The sequence below is a fragment of the Neovison vison genome, chromosome 10 (genome assembly GCF_020171115.1).
Source record: "Neovison vison isolate M4711 chromosome 10, ASM_NN_V1, whole genome shotgun sequence".
In the NCBI taxonomy this organism is placed as follows: Eukaryota; Metazoa; Chordata; class Mammalia; order Carnivora; family Mustelidae; genus Neogale; species Neogale vison.
The window spans coordinates 52,493,882-52,507,467 of NC_058100.1; the positions used below are offsets into that span (position 1 = coordinate 52,493,882).

At 37.0% G+C, this 13,586-nt stretch overlaps 1 protein-coding gene across 2 annotated transcripts in view; it reads left to right on the top strand.

Annotated features, from left to right (window-relative positions):
- The window catches only part of HMCN1 (hemicentin 1), a 470,681-nt gene that overhangs the window by 365,171 nt on the left and 91,924 nt on the right, over positions 1–13,586 (top strand). For both annotated transcript variants that reach the window (XM_044267297.1, XM_044267296.1), the window contains 8 exons: positions 3,010–3,197; positions 5,075–5,171; positions 9,156–9,317; positions 10,243–10,356; positions 10,471–10,673; positions 10,971–11,052; positions 11,160–11,291; positions 11,847–11,996. In XM_044267297.1, the coding sequence (XP_044123232.1) occupies positions 3,010–3,197; positions 5,075–5,171; positions 9,156–9,317; positions 10,243–10,356; positions 10,471–10,673; positions 10,971–11,052; positions 11,160–11,291; positions 11,847–11,996 (1,128 nt within the window). The remainder of the gene's footprint in view (positions 1–3,009; positions 3,198–5,074; positions 5,172–9,155; positions 9,318–10,242; positions 10,357–10,470; positions 10,674–10,970; positions 11,053–11,159; positions 11,292–11,846; positions 11,997–13,586) is intronic.

Genomic DNA, 13,586 nt, shown 5'->3' on the forward strand with positions numbered 1-13,586 from the left:
AAAATGTCCATTTGGCTTAAAAACTGAGAAATCATTGATAAAATCCAAAAGATCAATTTAGATACTATGGTGTGGTTCAAAGCCACAGGACAAAAGGATAAATCTGGAGCAACTAATCAGAAAAGGAAACACATATAAAGTACTCTTAAGATATTTTGCAGAGGACAGAAGAGATGGAGTAGAGTTTTAGGCTAGACAGCTTGTTTGAGGAAACATATTTAAGAAAGATTTGAGCTTGCTTACAAATCAAAGAAAATAATCCAATAGAAAGGGACAAATTAAATTTTTCAAAGTGCGGGGTGGGGGGAATGGGAGAGATACAGGAATTCATGGATCCAGGTCTTAGAACAGGTGAAAAATGCAATCAAAGAACCAAGAGGGGTTAATTAGCCTTTCGTGGAAATGAATTGCCATTCATCAAAATGGTTAGGAGGGAAATGTGGAAATGCATATCACATGTATCTAGTTCTTTTCATTTAGCATGAGAGCAAGACAAATAGTGGTGGGGTGGTTGGTCTTGTGAAAACCAGAAAAGTTTAGTGATCACCATCATGGAGGATGTGACAGACAGTCAGCTGTTGAAGTTGGAGCCATTTGGCTCAGTTTTTCCTTCCTGAAGCCACTCTTCCTTCTACAGCATTCCTAGTAACCAGGAGGGGCAGAGGAAGAAAAAATAGTGTGCTCCATCTGGGTGGCGCGGGGTTGTGCCACAAGGTAACCAAGTATATGGTGGAAGTGCTGGACGGTGAAAGACCATAGAATGTGCAGCAAGACAGAGAGTCACTGAAATGACCTCTGTGAGGTCTGGGCAGGGCAAGAGGATAAGTGATGAAAGGAGGCTGATGGGCTGATTGTAAGTGGGGAAGGAGTGGAAGGGCTAGAGCTGTCAGTGCAAACAAAGAGTAGCTTATGAAGGAAACCTGAAAAGAGGTAGAAGAAAGAAAACATTGGAGTTCAAAAAAATCATATATTTGACAATTATCTATTAATTACTAAACTATGGACCAGGAACCTGTGCTAGGTACTGAGGATACAGCAGTGACTACAGTAGACACGAGTTCTTCTTCAGAGAGCTTATAACTTGCAAAAGAAAGAGGTGTTCATATTGAATGGTCCAAGGTATGGTTGTGTAGGGCTGACTGACATGGAGCAGAGATGAAACTAATCAGAGTGCGATGGGGCATCAACATAGATTTTAAAGTCTATAAGAGTGATAAGGAGAAGAAAAAAGGAAGAGAAGATGATTAATTAACTAACTAATTAACAGTGCTAACATCATCAAGAACAGTGAACTATCCTAGACCACCTGACTTAATTTGACTTATGTTTGGAAAAGAGTTTAGTTTAGGCCAGAGTAGAAGGATCTGATAAAGAAGCAAGATTATATGGTTTGAGAGGGACTGGGAATCAATGAAATTGAAATGGGACCTAGGGATTGGGTAGTTAAAGGTAGATGTTCATCCCTTCAGGCCATTTTAATTAAGAGGAAGTTGGAAAGCATGTTAGAGATGAGTTTAGAGAGGTGGAACAAGAAAAATGAACTGGGCCCAAAAGTCTGTCTACATTAGGTATGTTTCACAGTGTTTGGTGCTCAGCTCCTACATGCTACTCCACCATTTTCTACTGAGAATAATTCTGAGTGTGTAAGCCAGCTGCTGGGGCATGGCAGCTGGAGGGCAGGTCAGACCAAAGGGCTTTGGTGGAGGCCTATACAGGTCAAACCTTGGACCTGTAGACCACCTCCTGTTCCCTCCTAATGGCTCAGTTCCAGGCAGAAGTTGAGCAAAACATTGAATCTTTATGTTCCAACATTTCATTTGATGAGATTTCATGGTATTGAGGTTAGTGATAGTCTCATTTAATCTGAAGTTCAAGTTTATTATCTACTAATCTGCAGTTCAAGTTATATTTTATGTTACCTAGAGTATAGTAAAAACCATATGACCCTGACTGTGAAAATTTGTATCTAAAATAACATTGAAATTCTATTATGTACCTTGTAGTGATTATTTTCTTTACAAACTTCCAGTTTAGTTTTCGAAAGACCCAAATACCACAGGACTACATGTACATTAATATATAGTCTTTGCTGATTGCTAAAGATATGGTACATTTTAAGAGAGTGAAACAGAATGGCTAAGCTTTCCAAATAAAATAAAATGATTATTCACTTTGAAAATGAATTTCTACATTGATAACAGCAGCCAACACATATGTTTCTAGTTTGTGTAAAATTTCCATTTTTTAAAATTTTATGGGTAATGTGTGATTTTTCATAACTGACTAGTCTAACATAAGATAGATTTGTACCTGGATTCTATGGTACCGTTTTAAATGAAAATGAATATATGTAGAAAAGTCTAGAATGCGACTCCTCAAACATGAGGATACATAAGGATCTCCTGTTCAAACACAGATTTCTTGGGCCCTCTAGAGATGCCCATTGAGGAGATCTGAGTGGGCCCCCAAATTTGCACCTCTATACAAGCTCCCAGATGACGCTGATACACTGATACTGGGGCTAGGGAAACACATTTAAGTAGCCCAGATAATTCCCTTGCAAATGAGACCAAATCTGTACATTCCAAATATACTCTAAAAATGGGATTTATCTGGCTTGTCTAGATGACCAAATAGACTTAAATATTCATTCATGCAAGTGCTACTTACACATATGCTTGAAAATCCAGAAGACATAGTTCAAGGAGCTGAGAGAGAAGCAAGGTCAGATAAATTGGGAAGGGTTAGGGATTGAGCTAAATGGGAATGAAAACTGTAGAAGGGGTTAGTCCAGGCTAGGTAAATCCAAATTCACACAATTTTTATTACCACCCCAATTTATTACCACCCCAATTTATTAGTGTAAAATGTGATTCAACAATCTTGGTTTCGTCTTCATCTTTGCTCTTCTATTATCATCCCATGCTTTTTAAAACTGTTAGAAAAGTAGAATAATTGAGAAAAGACCTTATTTCCTGTCATTATCTCTTTGTTGCAATCATCTGTTAGTGCCTCCGGTTATTAAGGGAGCAAATAGTGATCTCCCCGAAGAAGTCAGCGTGCTGGTGAATAAGAGCACACTGATGGAGTGTTTATCCAGCGGTGACCCAGCGCCAAGGAGTTCCTGGCAAAAGGATGGGCAACCTTTGCAAGAAGATGGGCATCATAAGTTTCTATCTAATGGAAGAATTCTGCAGGTAAAAGTATAATATCTTATTTTAAAATAGCTATTTGGCTTTGTATTTCCTAAGTCGTTTTTTACTTTTAAACATAATTTTATTGGTTTATAAGTATTATATTTGTAAAAATAACTAACCGTAAGAAGAATAGAAAATTCTTTATTTTATTCCAGAGGTGACCACTTTTTTTTTTTAAGTTTTTATTTAAATTCCAGTTAGTTGACAGACAGTGTTATATTAATTTTAGGTGTGCAATAGAGTGATTCAACACTTCTGTGCCAATGTTCATCACAAGTGCCCGCCTTAATCCCCATCATCAGTTTCACCCATCCCCCCACCACCCCTCCTTCTGGTAACCATCAGTTTATTCTCTATAGTTAAGAGTCTGTTTCTTGGTTTGTCTCTGTCTTATTTCCCCTATGATGATTTGTATTGTTTCTTAAATTGCACATATGAGTGAAACCATAGGGCATTTGTCTTTCAGAAGTGACCACTGCTAACATTGCTGTGTGAATTCTTATAAAAATTGTACATTCAACACATGCACACTGAATTTGCCACAAGATGTCCTTTGTGATAAAAGCCACATTATAATTAGTATAATCCTTTCCATTGCATAGTTCTGATGATAAAATCTTAGGTGGCACTGGGTTCACTGCAGATTAAAACTTCCCCTGTATTACTAAAGAATTGATAATAAATAATGGAAACCACATAAATATCCTGAATTGTTGTTCACTAATGACCATGTCTCTATTTTTTTCTTAAATGTCTTAAGACATTCATTTATAGAATAAATTTATAAGAAGACATTTATTTATAGAAATAACACCAACTCTTTTGTTAAGACACAATTTAATAGCTTATTTTTGACCACGTAAGTGATATTCTGTGAACCCAAGAATCGAAGCATAACAGATGTATCCAACACAGGACATGCCTTATGATATGTTCCTGTCTTTAAAAAACACAGACACAGACATAAACACACACACACACACACACAAGAACCAGCTTTAGCGTCTATAAATAACCTTGAATTCTCGAAGTATCTTCTAAACATTGTGATTGTATCTGTTTGATTTCATACAAATATTTTGATGTCACCTCTATCAAAATATTTAAATGTTTCTGTGTCTTAGGCCAAAAGATATATAGATGGATAGAAATTCCTGCTTAATAATAAATATAAATGCTATTATTAACTAATTATTGCTGCATAAAGTACTCCAAGACAATAACCTAAAACAATAAGCATTTATTTAGTTCATAAGTCTTCTAGCTGGCTGGGTAATTCTTCTGCCTGCATGCTGTGAATTGAGTGAGTGGTCTGCTGGTCTTGGCTGGGATCTTGGCACATATCCAGGCCTCTGTCATAATAACTGAGCTGATTTTGACCCCCTGTGATTCTCTTACCTTCTAACAGGCTAGTCCTGGCTTTCTCACATGGTGGTAGCTGAGTTCCAAAAGAGTGAGGAAAGGCACTAGGCCTCTTCAGGCACACACTGTCTCTTTTCATGGCATTGTGCTGGTCAGAGCCAACCCAAGACCGACATGAATTCTGCATTTTGCTCCCCCTCTGAAATGCAAGGAGCTTCAAAGTCATGTTGCCAGGGGTGTGATAGGGATGAGGAAGAATAATTGGGGAAATTTTTGTAGTCAGCATTTAACAAATATGTTTAAAATTACCTTTTCTGATTGGAAATCTTTATAAATATTTGACCTGACCAAAAAAAGCTAGCATCAGCACTATTACATTCAGAAATTTCTTTGTCTTGTGTTCAGCTGGTCTTAACCAGAAAGAATATGTGTTGTTTAGTCTGAAATGTAATGCTCATTATGAAAAGTTGCTTTATTAAAAATTTCAGTTGGAATTTCTTCATTTTTCCCCTTAGATTCTAAACACTCAAATAACAGATATCGGCAGGTATGTGTGTATTGCTGAGAACACAGCGGGAAGTGCCAAAAAATATTTTAACCTCAATGTTCATGGTAAGAGCTCAGTTCCAATAACATTTCTTAGAGCATGTTTGAAAAAACAGGAAAACTGTGTTTTAGATTATGGAGACTTATTTTGTACTTTTAACTTGAACAGTGTGTGCAGCCTGAATTTTTTTCAATCTCCAGTCTTTCTTTGCATCATATAGTAGGATTGTGAAGTACAAATCTGCTAGGAAGCCTGTTTTTATCTTATTTCAGTTCCTCAGGAGAGAGTAGTTACTGCTACATATCTGAAAATGAAAAAAAAATCAAAATTTTAAATCCCCCAAATTATATGTTTATGTAAAGTTAGAAACAAGTATAATTCTTTTACTCATAAAACTTACCCAGTAATCCTGATTGGAACCAGTTTCTGTCCTTAAAGGTAGAATTTGTGTCAAGTTACATCCTCTAGTACCATTAGGTATACTCCCTGGAGAAGAAAAAGTCATCTTTGGAGTTTAATAATTCCTAAAAACTACCACTACACCTAATTCATTCATCAAACTAAGTTCTTGATATATGGTAGACACTGCATGAATCCTAATTTTTTGCTAAAATGCTTTTGAGATACTATTTAGGTAAATGTAGGGACGAAAAAAGCCATTGGATGTCTACCACAAATGACTAGTTTTAGTTTTGAGACACATGTCTGTTTTGAAAATATTAAATTAGAAATGGGGAACAATCATTATAAAAGATTCCCTTTACATGTGGGATACACATCCAAAATTCTGGCTCATTTTGGAAATAGCTGAAATATGACATCTCATGAAAAATTTCTCCTTTCCAGAGACTTATTTAGCATCAAGAATATCCTTTTTTGGTGTGATATGCAGGGAGTATTGGTGCCCATCAATGTTTGGTGTTTGTGGAACAGACATTTGAAACATTTTTATCTTTGTATTCCCTGTGCTTAGCACAATGAGTAACATGTGATAGTAAAAGAGATTTTGCCTTTTTCATGTTTTGTTTTTGTTTTTGATGTTGTTTGAAGACCTCAGTCATAATATAATAGAGTGTTACATTAATTGCACTCCTTAGTTCATGTCTCACTATAATGATTGGCCTGAACAAGACCCATCTTTACTTTCATTTATTAAAATATTCATTCATGTAATCATTCATTTTTATGCCCATTTCTTGTTCCTGTTCCCCCTGTCCTTTCATAGGAAACCATTCAAATGGTATAATATCTTCAAGTCTTTTTAAATGAGTAAGTCTGACCAAACCAGAAGCAGTGTTTTATGAATTCTCAGGAAGAAATACACAAGTGTGATGATCATGAGAGCACACATTCTAATCTGCAAAGTGCAATAGAATAAATGTCGAAAATAAAAGTGTAGATTATTTTTTCTGATTCCCAAGGCAGACTTAATTTTTCCTCTATTATGTGATCAAAAGCCCCAATTTAGGAAGTCTGTAAGTTGCCTTGTTTTAATTAATCTTTATATGTCTCTATCTTCACCCCATCCTGTAACTTTATTATAGATGTTATAAGGAAACGGTCATTTCTTACAGATCTTGGTCTCCCTGAACCCATCTACAGTCACAGTAGTCGCTAAATAAATATTTGGAGTTTTTTCATATCAGTTCCCTCTTCCTAATGTACAGCAAAAACACCTGTACCTTTCCAGGTAGAAGGAGGAACCACTTGAGTTTACCCTTAAGGACTGGAGTTCAGGAGGGAGTTTCCTCATTCACAGGTTAATGATACCTTGAACTCCCAACTGAGGTCAGGGACCATACTTACATATTAGAAAATTCATTTTGGGGAGAAATAATTTCAGTTGTTTTCACTTGAAATCATTTCACTTGAAATCAAACTGTTCATTATCTCCCATTACAACAGTGCTTGCTTCTTTTGGACTCTGACCTTCAGTCTGCGGGCCGGTGGGTTTTCAGCTCTCTTATCTTTACTCTCCCTCACGTCTAGCTTAATTTATCATGGAACAACATTTCCATCACCTCTCTTAGTCTTCTTACTGCTCTTGCTCAGTAAAAGTTCTGCTCTGCCTCTAAAGACACGACATATTGTCCACTCAATCCCTACTAGGTATCAAGTTTTTTTACATATGCATTTTCACTGAATTACCTCAATAACCCCAGGTGTTGGTACCACTTGATACCTCTTGTTACATATGAAAAGGCTGAGGACTACTGAGATTAAGATGCATACCCAAAATTCCAGATCTTGCAAATACAGTACCAGGATTATAATTTAGACAGGCGGATTCCAGAAGTTTTAACTTAGCTGTTTTGCTGTATTGCTTCTCACTAAATTCCATATCTGACCATACCTGCACCAAGGCAGCTAACCATGGCTGGGGGAACTCGTGTAGTCAGAGACATCAGTGTCATCATAAATTCGTAGGTACCATCTTGAACTCCATACTGTCTGGGGTTCCTCCTCTTGTCCCTAGTGACTCACTGACACCTTCATCCCTCTCCTCAGATGTCAGAATGACTCTGGGGTTCATGGAGTCAGACTACCATAACAAAATGCCAGAGATTGCACGACTTAAACAACAGAAAAGTATTTTTTCACTGTCTGGAGGCTGGGAAGTCCAAAATCAAGGTTCCTGCAGGTTTGGTTTCTGGTGAAGGCTCTTGCTGGCTTGTACTTGGCGGTTTTGTCCTCATAAAGCCTTTTTACTGAGCATGCATGGCCAGAAAAGCAGGGAAACTCTCTGGTTTCTTTTCTTATAAGGACAATGATCTGATAAGATCAGGGTTCCACCCTTACAACCTCATTTAGTCTTAATTACTTCCTTAAGGGCGCCCTCTTTAAATATGGCCACAGTGGGGGGCCAGGCTTCATTATAGGAATGGTGGGGTGGGGGACAAGGAAGGATATTCAGTATAGGAATGGGGGGGTGGGGGACAAGGAGGGATATTCAGTCCATAATAGCCCCCTCTGACTTCCAGTAAATGCCCTCACCTCCTGCTTTACAGGGAAAAGGGAAGGTGTATCCTGGAAACCACCTCAAATTCCTACCATCAAATCAAGCATACTAGTTGCATCTGTTACAGCCATTTCTTCCTTCCCATTGTTACAAAAGAAGATGGAAACATTCCTCTACCTTCCAAAGGCCAATAATTTCACTCTAGATCCCTGCTCACCTCCTCCTCAAAATTCTCATACCATCTCCTCTCTTTTTTTTTTGAATATGAAATTCTCACTCTTTCTTGGATCCTTTGCAATAGCACTTAAATTTGTCTCTTCCCTTTTTAAACCACAACCAAAAAAGGTCTTCCTAAGACTTAAACTTTCCCTTCAGCTACCTCCCTCACTTTATACCCAATTTCAAAGCAAATTTCTCTACTAACTGTATATATCTAATGTCTGACTTCCTCACTCCCACTCACTCCTTCCACCACTGTGTTCCAAATTTCACTTCCCCATCACCAGTGAATCTGTTCACTGAATTCACCAAATAGCATCCTTTTAAAGTCCAAGAGGCACTTTCTAGGCTTTATCTTTCTTTCTTCTGTGCATTTGACATCTTTGCCATAATCGTTTTCAGAAATTCTCTTTGGCTTTTGTGACTCTACACCCTTTATTTCTATCTTGCCTTCCCAGCCCCTCATTCCTGATTGACTTTGTTGGTCCTTCCTTCTCTACTTGGTTATTGCATTTCAGTTTTTCAAGCTCTAGACTCTGTTCTGTTCCCGCTCACATCTTAGGTGATCGTATGCTGTTAAGTTTTTCTTTATACATTGACAAAACCATTTTAAGAACTGTCAGCTACATTTTACAAATAAAATACACAATAATTCTGTCTTTGAAAATTCTAGTATTCTCTTTCAAGTGGGAAAAAAAACCTGATGGAAATGACTTTGATAAAGGCATTAGTGAGTTCTAAGACCACTAAATAATTAACTGTCATTAACTCAGTGCTTTAGCAGGCTATAGTGGTTGGATTTATATTAATGAATTGAAATATGTATTACTGATAATATCAGATTTCATTTTTAATATATTTACTATTATAGTTCCTCCAAGTGTCATTGGTCCCAACCCTGAAAATCTCACTGTTGTGGTGAACAATTTCATCTCTTTAACCTGTGAGGTCTCTGGTTTTCCACCTCCGGATCTCAGCTGGCTCAAGAATGAACAGCCTATCAAGCTAAATACAAATGCTCTTATTGTGCCTGGTAAGGAACTTATTACTCTTAAATGATGGACAAAACGTTCTCACTTTTCTCAGTACAAATAGCATCAACTTAACTCTCTTTCCAAACTTTTGTCTTACTCCTCTTATGTGTTCACATTGGGAAGTGCTTCTCTTTATCCATTTGGGGCCATTAGGATAAGATTGTATAGCTTTATTTCAGTGGGAATGTTCAGTAGCAAGGTCTACTTTCAAGAATTATGACATTTAGGAACAAACTGCTTAGTAATTCCTTGAGGGTGATAAACTAGCAAGCAATGCTTTCATTAGATAAAATCACTGGTTGTTTTTAATTAATCCTAAAGCTCCTTGAGGATAGATAAATAGACCAATAGACCATCACTTCTACACTGTGGGAGATTTAAACCCAGAAAATACTTGTTAACGTATTTTGATTATAGTACAATTACTGTTTGTTCACTAGAACCTGTATCAGATAGTTCTATTCTCTATGTTTGGTTACTGGAGAGAAAAAAATTTATGAGTTTCTTCCTTTATAAGGAAGTAGAATAAATACTGAGATCAATGGAAAAGGGAGGATCAAAGACAATTTAATTCAATTCTTTCATTTTGAATAGGAAATTTTACTGTAAGAGAAAGGGTACATTTTGCTGTTTATCTTATTCATAAAATGTTATTAAAACAGGGACACCTGGGTGGCTCATTTGATTGAGCGTCTGCCTTTGGCTCAGGTCATTCCTGGGATCAAATCCCACATCAGGCTCCCTGCTCGACAGGGAGCCTGCTTCTCCCTCTGCCTGCTCTGCCTGTTCTGCCTGCAGCTCTCTGAGCTTCTGCTCTCTCTCTGACAAATAAATAAATAAATAAAACTCTTTAAAAAAAATTTTTTTTAAGTTATTAAAACAACCTTCATGCCACTCTTCAATTTGCATTGTATTTGCCCACAGGTGGTCGAACTCTACAGATTATTCGGGCCAAGGTGTCTGATGGTGGTGAATACACTTGTATAGCGATCAACCAAGCTGGTGAAAGCAAGAAAAAAGTTTTCCTGACTGTTTATGGTTTGTCTTTACTCTCCTCATAAAAGTCTTTCCTTTTTAAACTGGTATTAGATACTTTCTATCAGAGCATCTTAATGAAAAAGACATCCTTCTGTTCTTGTTTCCCTCCCTCAGTGCCCCCAAGCATTAAAGATCATGGCAGTGAATCTCTTTCTGTAGTTACTGTAAGAGAGGGGACCTCAGTGTCCCTGGAGTGTGAGTCAAATGCTGTCCCCCCTCCAGTCATCACCTGGTATAAGAATGGGCAGATGATAACAGAGTCTACTCACTTGGAGATTTTAGCAGATGGACAGATGCTGCACATCCAGAGAGCTGAGGTGCATCTTTTATTCTTTTTTGTGTGTCATAACTTGGTGGGATTATGGAAGAAAGAATTTGTATTTGCATCTTCCCTTTAGTACTGTGAGAAATGAGTTTTATTCAAAAACAGCCTCATCAATGCTATTGACCTTGTTTTTGTTTTTTTTGTATTAAAAAAAAAAGCAGGACTTTAGGTGGCGATTAGGTTGGTCATTGGAGCATAAAGATGACTGATGATTTAATCTACACTGGAACAGTGTGATTGGTCATCTGTAACTTAATGGAGCACATACAATAGTATCTTTTTCTTTTAGGTGTCTGACACAGGCCAGTATGTATGTAGAGCTATAAATGTAGCAGGACGGGATGATAAAAATTTCCACCTCAATGTATATGGTGAGCATCTGCCTCTAATACAACTCTTTTTCCCCCAGATATGCAAATGAGAAAGTGTCCTGAATTAGCTTAATGAGGACATGTGATTTTCTTCCGTCTTTTCACAGTGCCACCCAGTATCGAAGGGCCTGAAAATGAAGGGGTTGTTGAGACAATTAGCAATCCTGTGACCTTGACGTGTGACGCCACGGGAATCCCACCTCCCACGATAGCATGGTTAAAGAACCACAAGCCCATAGGTAATATAGTTGTGCATCTTTCTCTTTTGTTTTCTTTTGCTTTTAATTCACTAGATTAATAAACCAGCACATTTTCAATACTATGCTTTTAGCTGTGTTTGGACCAAAATGCCTAATGGACTAAAATATAAACTTCCAGAATAGACACATAAGATGGTTATTCATTACACAGAGATTTTTTCTTATTTGCTTTTTCAAAGTAGGCTCTCATTTAAAATGAAAGTATAAAGGACCAACTGTTAAGAAACATATTTATTACATAAAATAGTATATATTGGGGCACCTGGGTGGCTGAGTTGTCTGAGTGGCTGACTCCTGATTTAAGCTGGTTTAAGCTAAGGTCACGGGTCTGAGAGTCCCGAGACTGAGCCGCATGTGGGGCTCCAAGCTCAGCCCTCTCTATTCCTCTGCCCCTCCCCCCACTCGTAGGCACATGCACACTCTGTCTCTCTGATAAGTAAATCTTTTTAAAAAATAGTGTATATTATTATGAATTGTAGAAATGTTAAAAAGACAAGCTCTTTATGTTTTGTTTTGCTTTGTTGTCCCTTCTAGAAAATTCCGACTCACTTGAGGTACATATTTTGTCTGGAGGTAGCAAACTCCAGATCGCTCGGTCTCAGCATTCAGATAGTGGAAACTATACATGCATTGCATCAAATATGGAGGGAAAAGCACAGAAAAATTACATTCTTTCAATTCAAGGTAAGTGGGGTAGGGGGTGGGCCTGGCTGGCTAAGCCAGTAAAGCATGTGACTCTATATCAGGGTTATGAGTTCAGCCCCACCCTGGGCATAGAGCTTACTTAAAAATTTTTTTTTAAATATTATTCTTTTTATAATTTTCAGTTAGCCAATATATATAGTACATCATTAGTTTTTGATGTAGTGTTCAAGGATTCATTCGCTTTTTTAAACCCTGCAAGGTATATGGGGTATACTCTGATCTACCTTCAGTTTCTTTATTCTATCCTATCTATAGTACATAATTAGGCTACAGCTAGAGATGATTTATAGGGGCACCTGAGTGGCTCAGTCAGTTAGGCATCTGCCTTCAGCGTGGGTCATAATCCCTGGGTCTGGGGATCTACATCCCCATCCCTGAGCAGGGAGGCTATTCTCTCTTTTCCTTTTCCTCCAGCTCTGCTCTCTCTCGCTATCTCCTTCTCTCCCAAATGAATCAATAAAATCTTAGGCCAAAAAAGAGCTCATTTATAATTGATTCAAAATAACTTTGTTTTGGATTTTTTGGATATTTTTCCCAGTTTTGTTAAGATATAAGCACTGTTTAAGCTTAGGGTTTACAGCTTAATGATGTGACTTACAAAATACCTTTAGATACACAAAAAATATTATCAATTTTTGGTCCTACATTTATCAGTATATTTACATTTTCATGAAAATGATCATACTGTGGAAAAAAGAATAATAGAAATTTCATAATCTCCATTCTTCATGTTTACTGAAATGATTACTTTCTAATAGAATATATTCTATTGAATTATTTATTTTAATCTGGTATAACTTATTTTGAGCTAAGCCTATAGATCTGTTCATGTTTATGTAAGTAAGATTTAATTCATGAAGAACTGTAGTGTGTTCTAACTACAGGTCAGGGACTGGGTAAATTTCAAATAAGCATGAATCTTACACTATTTTGGGGTGAGAATAAGGAGAACTAGTTCATTCAACACTTAATTAACTTAATTAACACCTACTACGTTCCAGTATAATATTGAGCACTGGAGGAAGAATTTGCATACTTTTGATTTTCAGTAAATCTGATTGTTATTTTTTTGCCTGATGTTTAAATTGAAATGGAAGTCTAACTTAAAACTGAGTTGAATGCTAGTTTTCTCTAATTTTATTACAGGTACTATGAAAAGAATTTCTCATAAATTATAGAAGTAACTGTGAATATTTATTATCTACCTGTTTTGAGCTCTGCTAAAGCTAACTTCAAAAATATTATTTTTTTCATTTTATTAAGATATAATTGACATATAACATTATATAAGTTTAAGGTGCACAATGTAATGATTTGATAAATATATATATTGCAAAATAAGATTAAAATCTAGCACCTCGGGGCACCTGGGTGGCACAGTGGGTTAAGCCTCTGCCTTCAGCTCAGGTCATGTTCTCAGGGTCCTGGGATCAAGCTCCGCATCAGGCTTTCTGCTCAGTAGGGAGCCTGCTTCCCCCTTTCTCTCTGCCTGCCTCTCTACCTACTTGTGATCTCTGTCTGTCAAATAAATAAATAAAATCTTAAAAAAAAATTCAGCACCTAAAAATT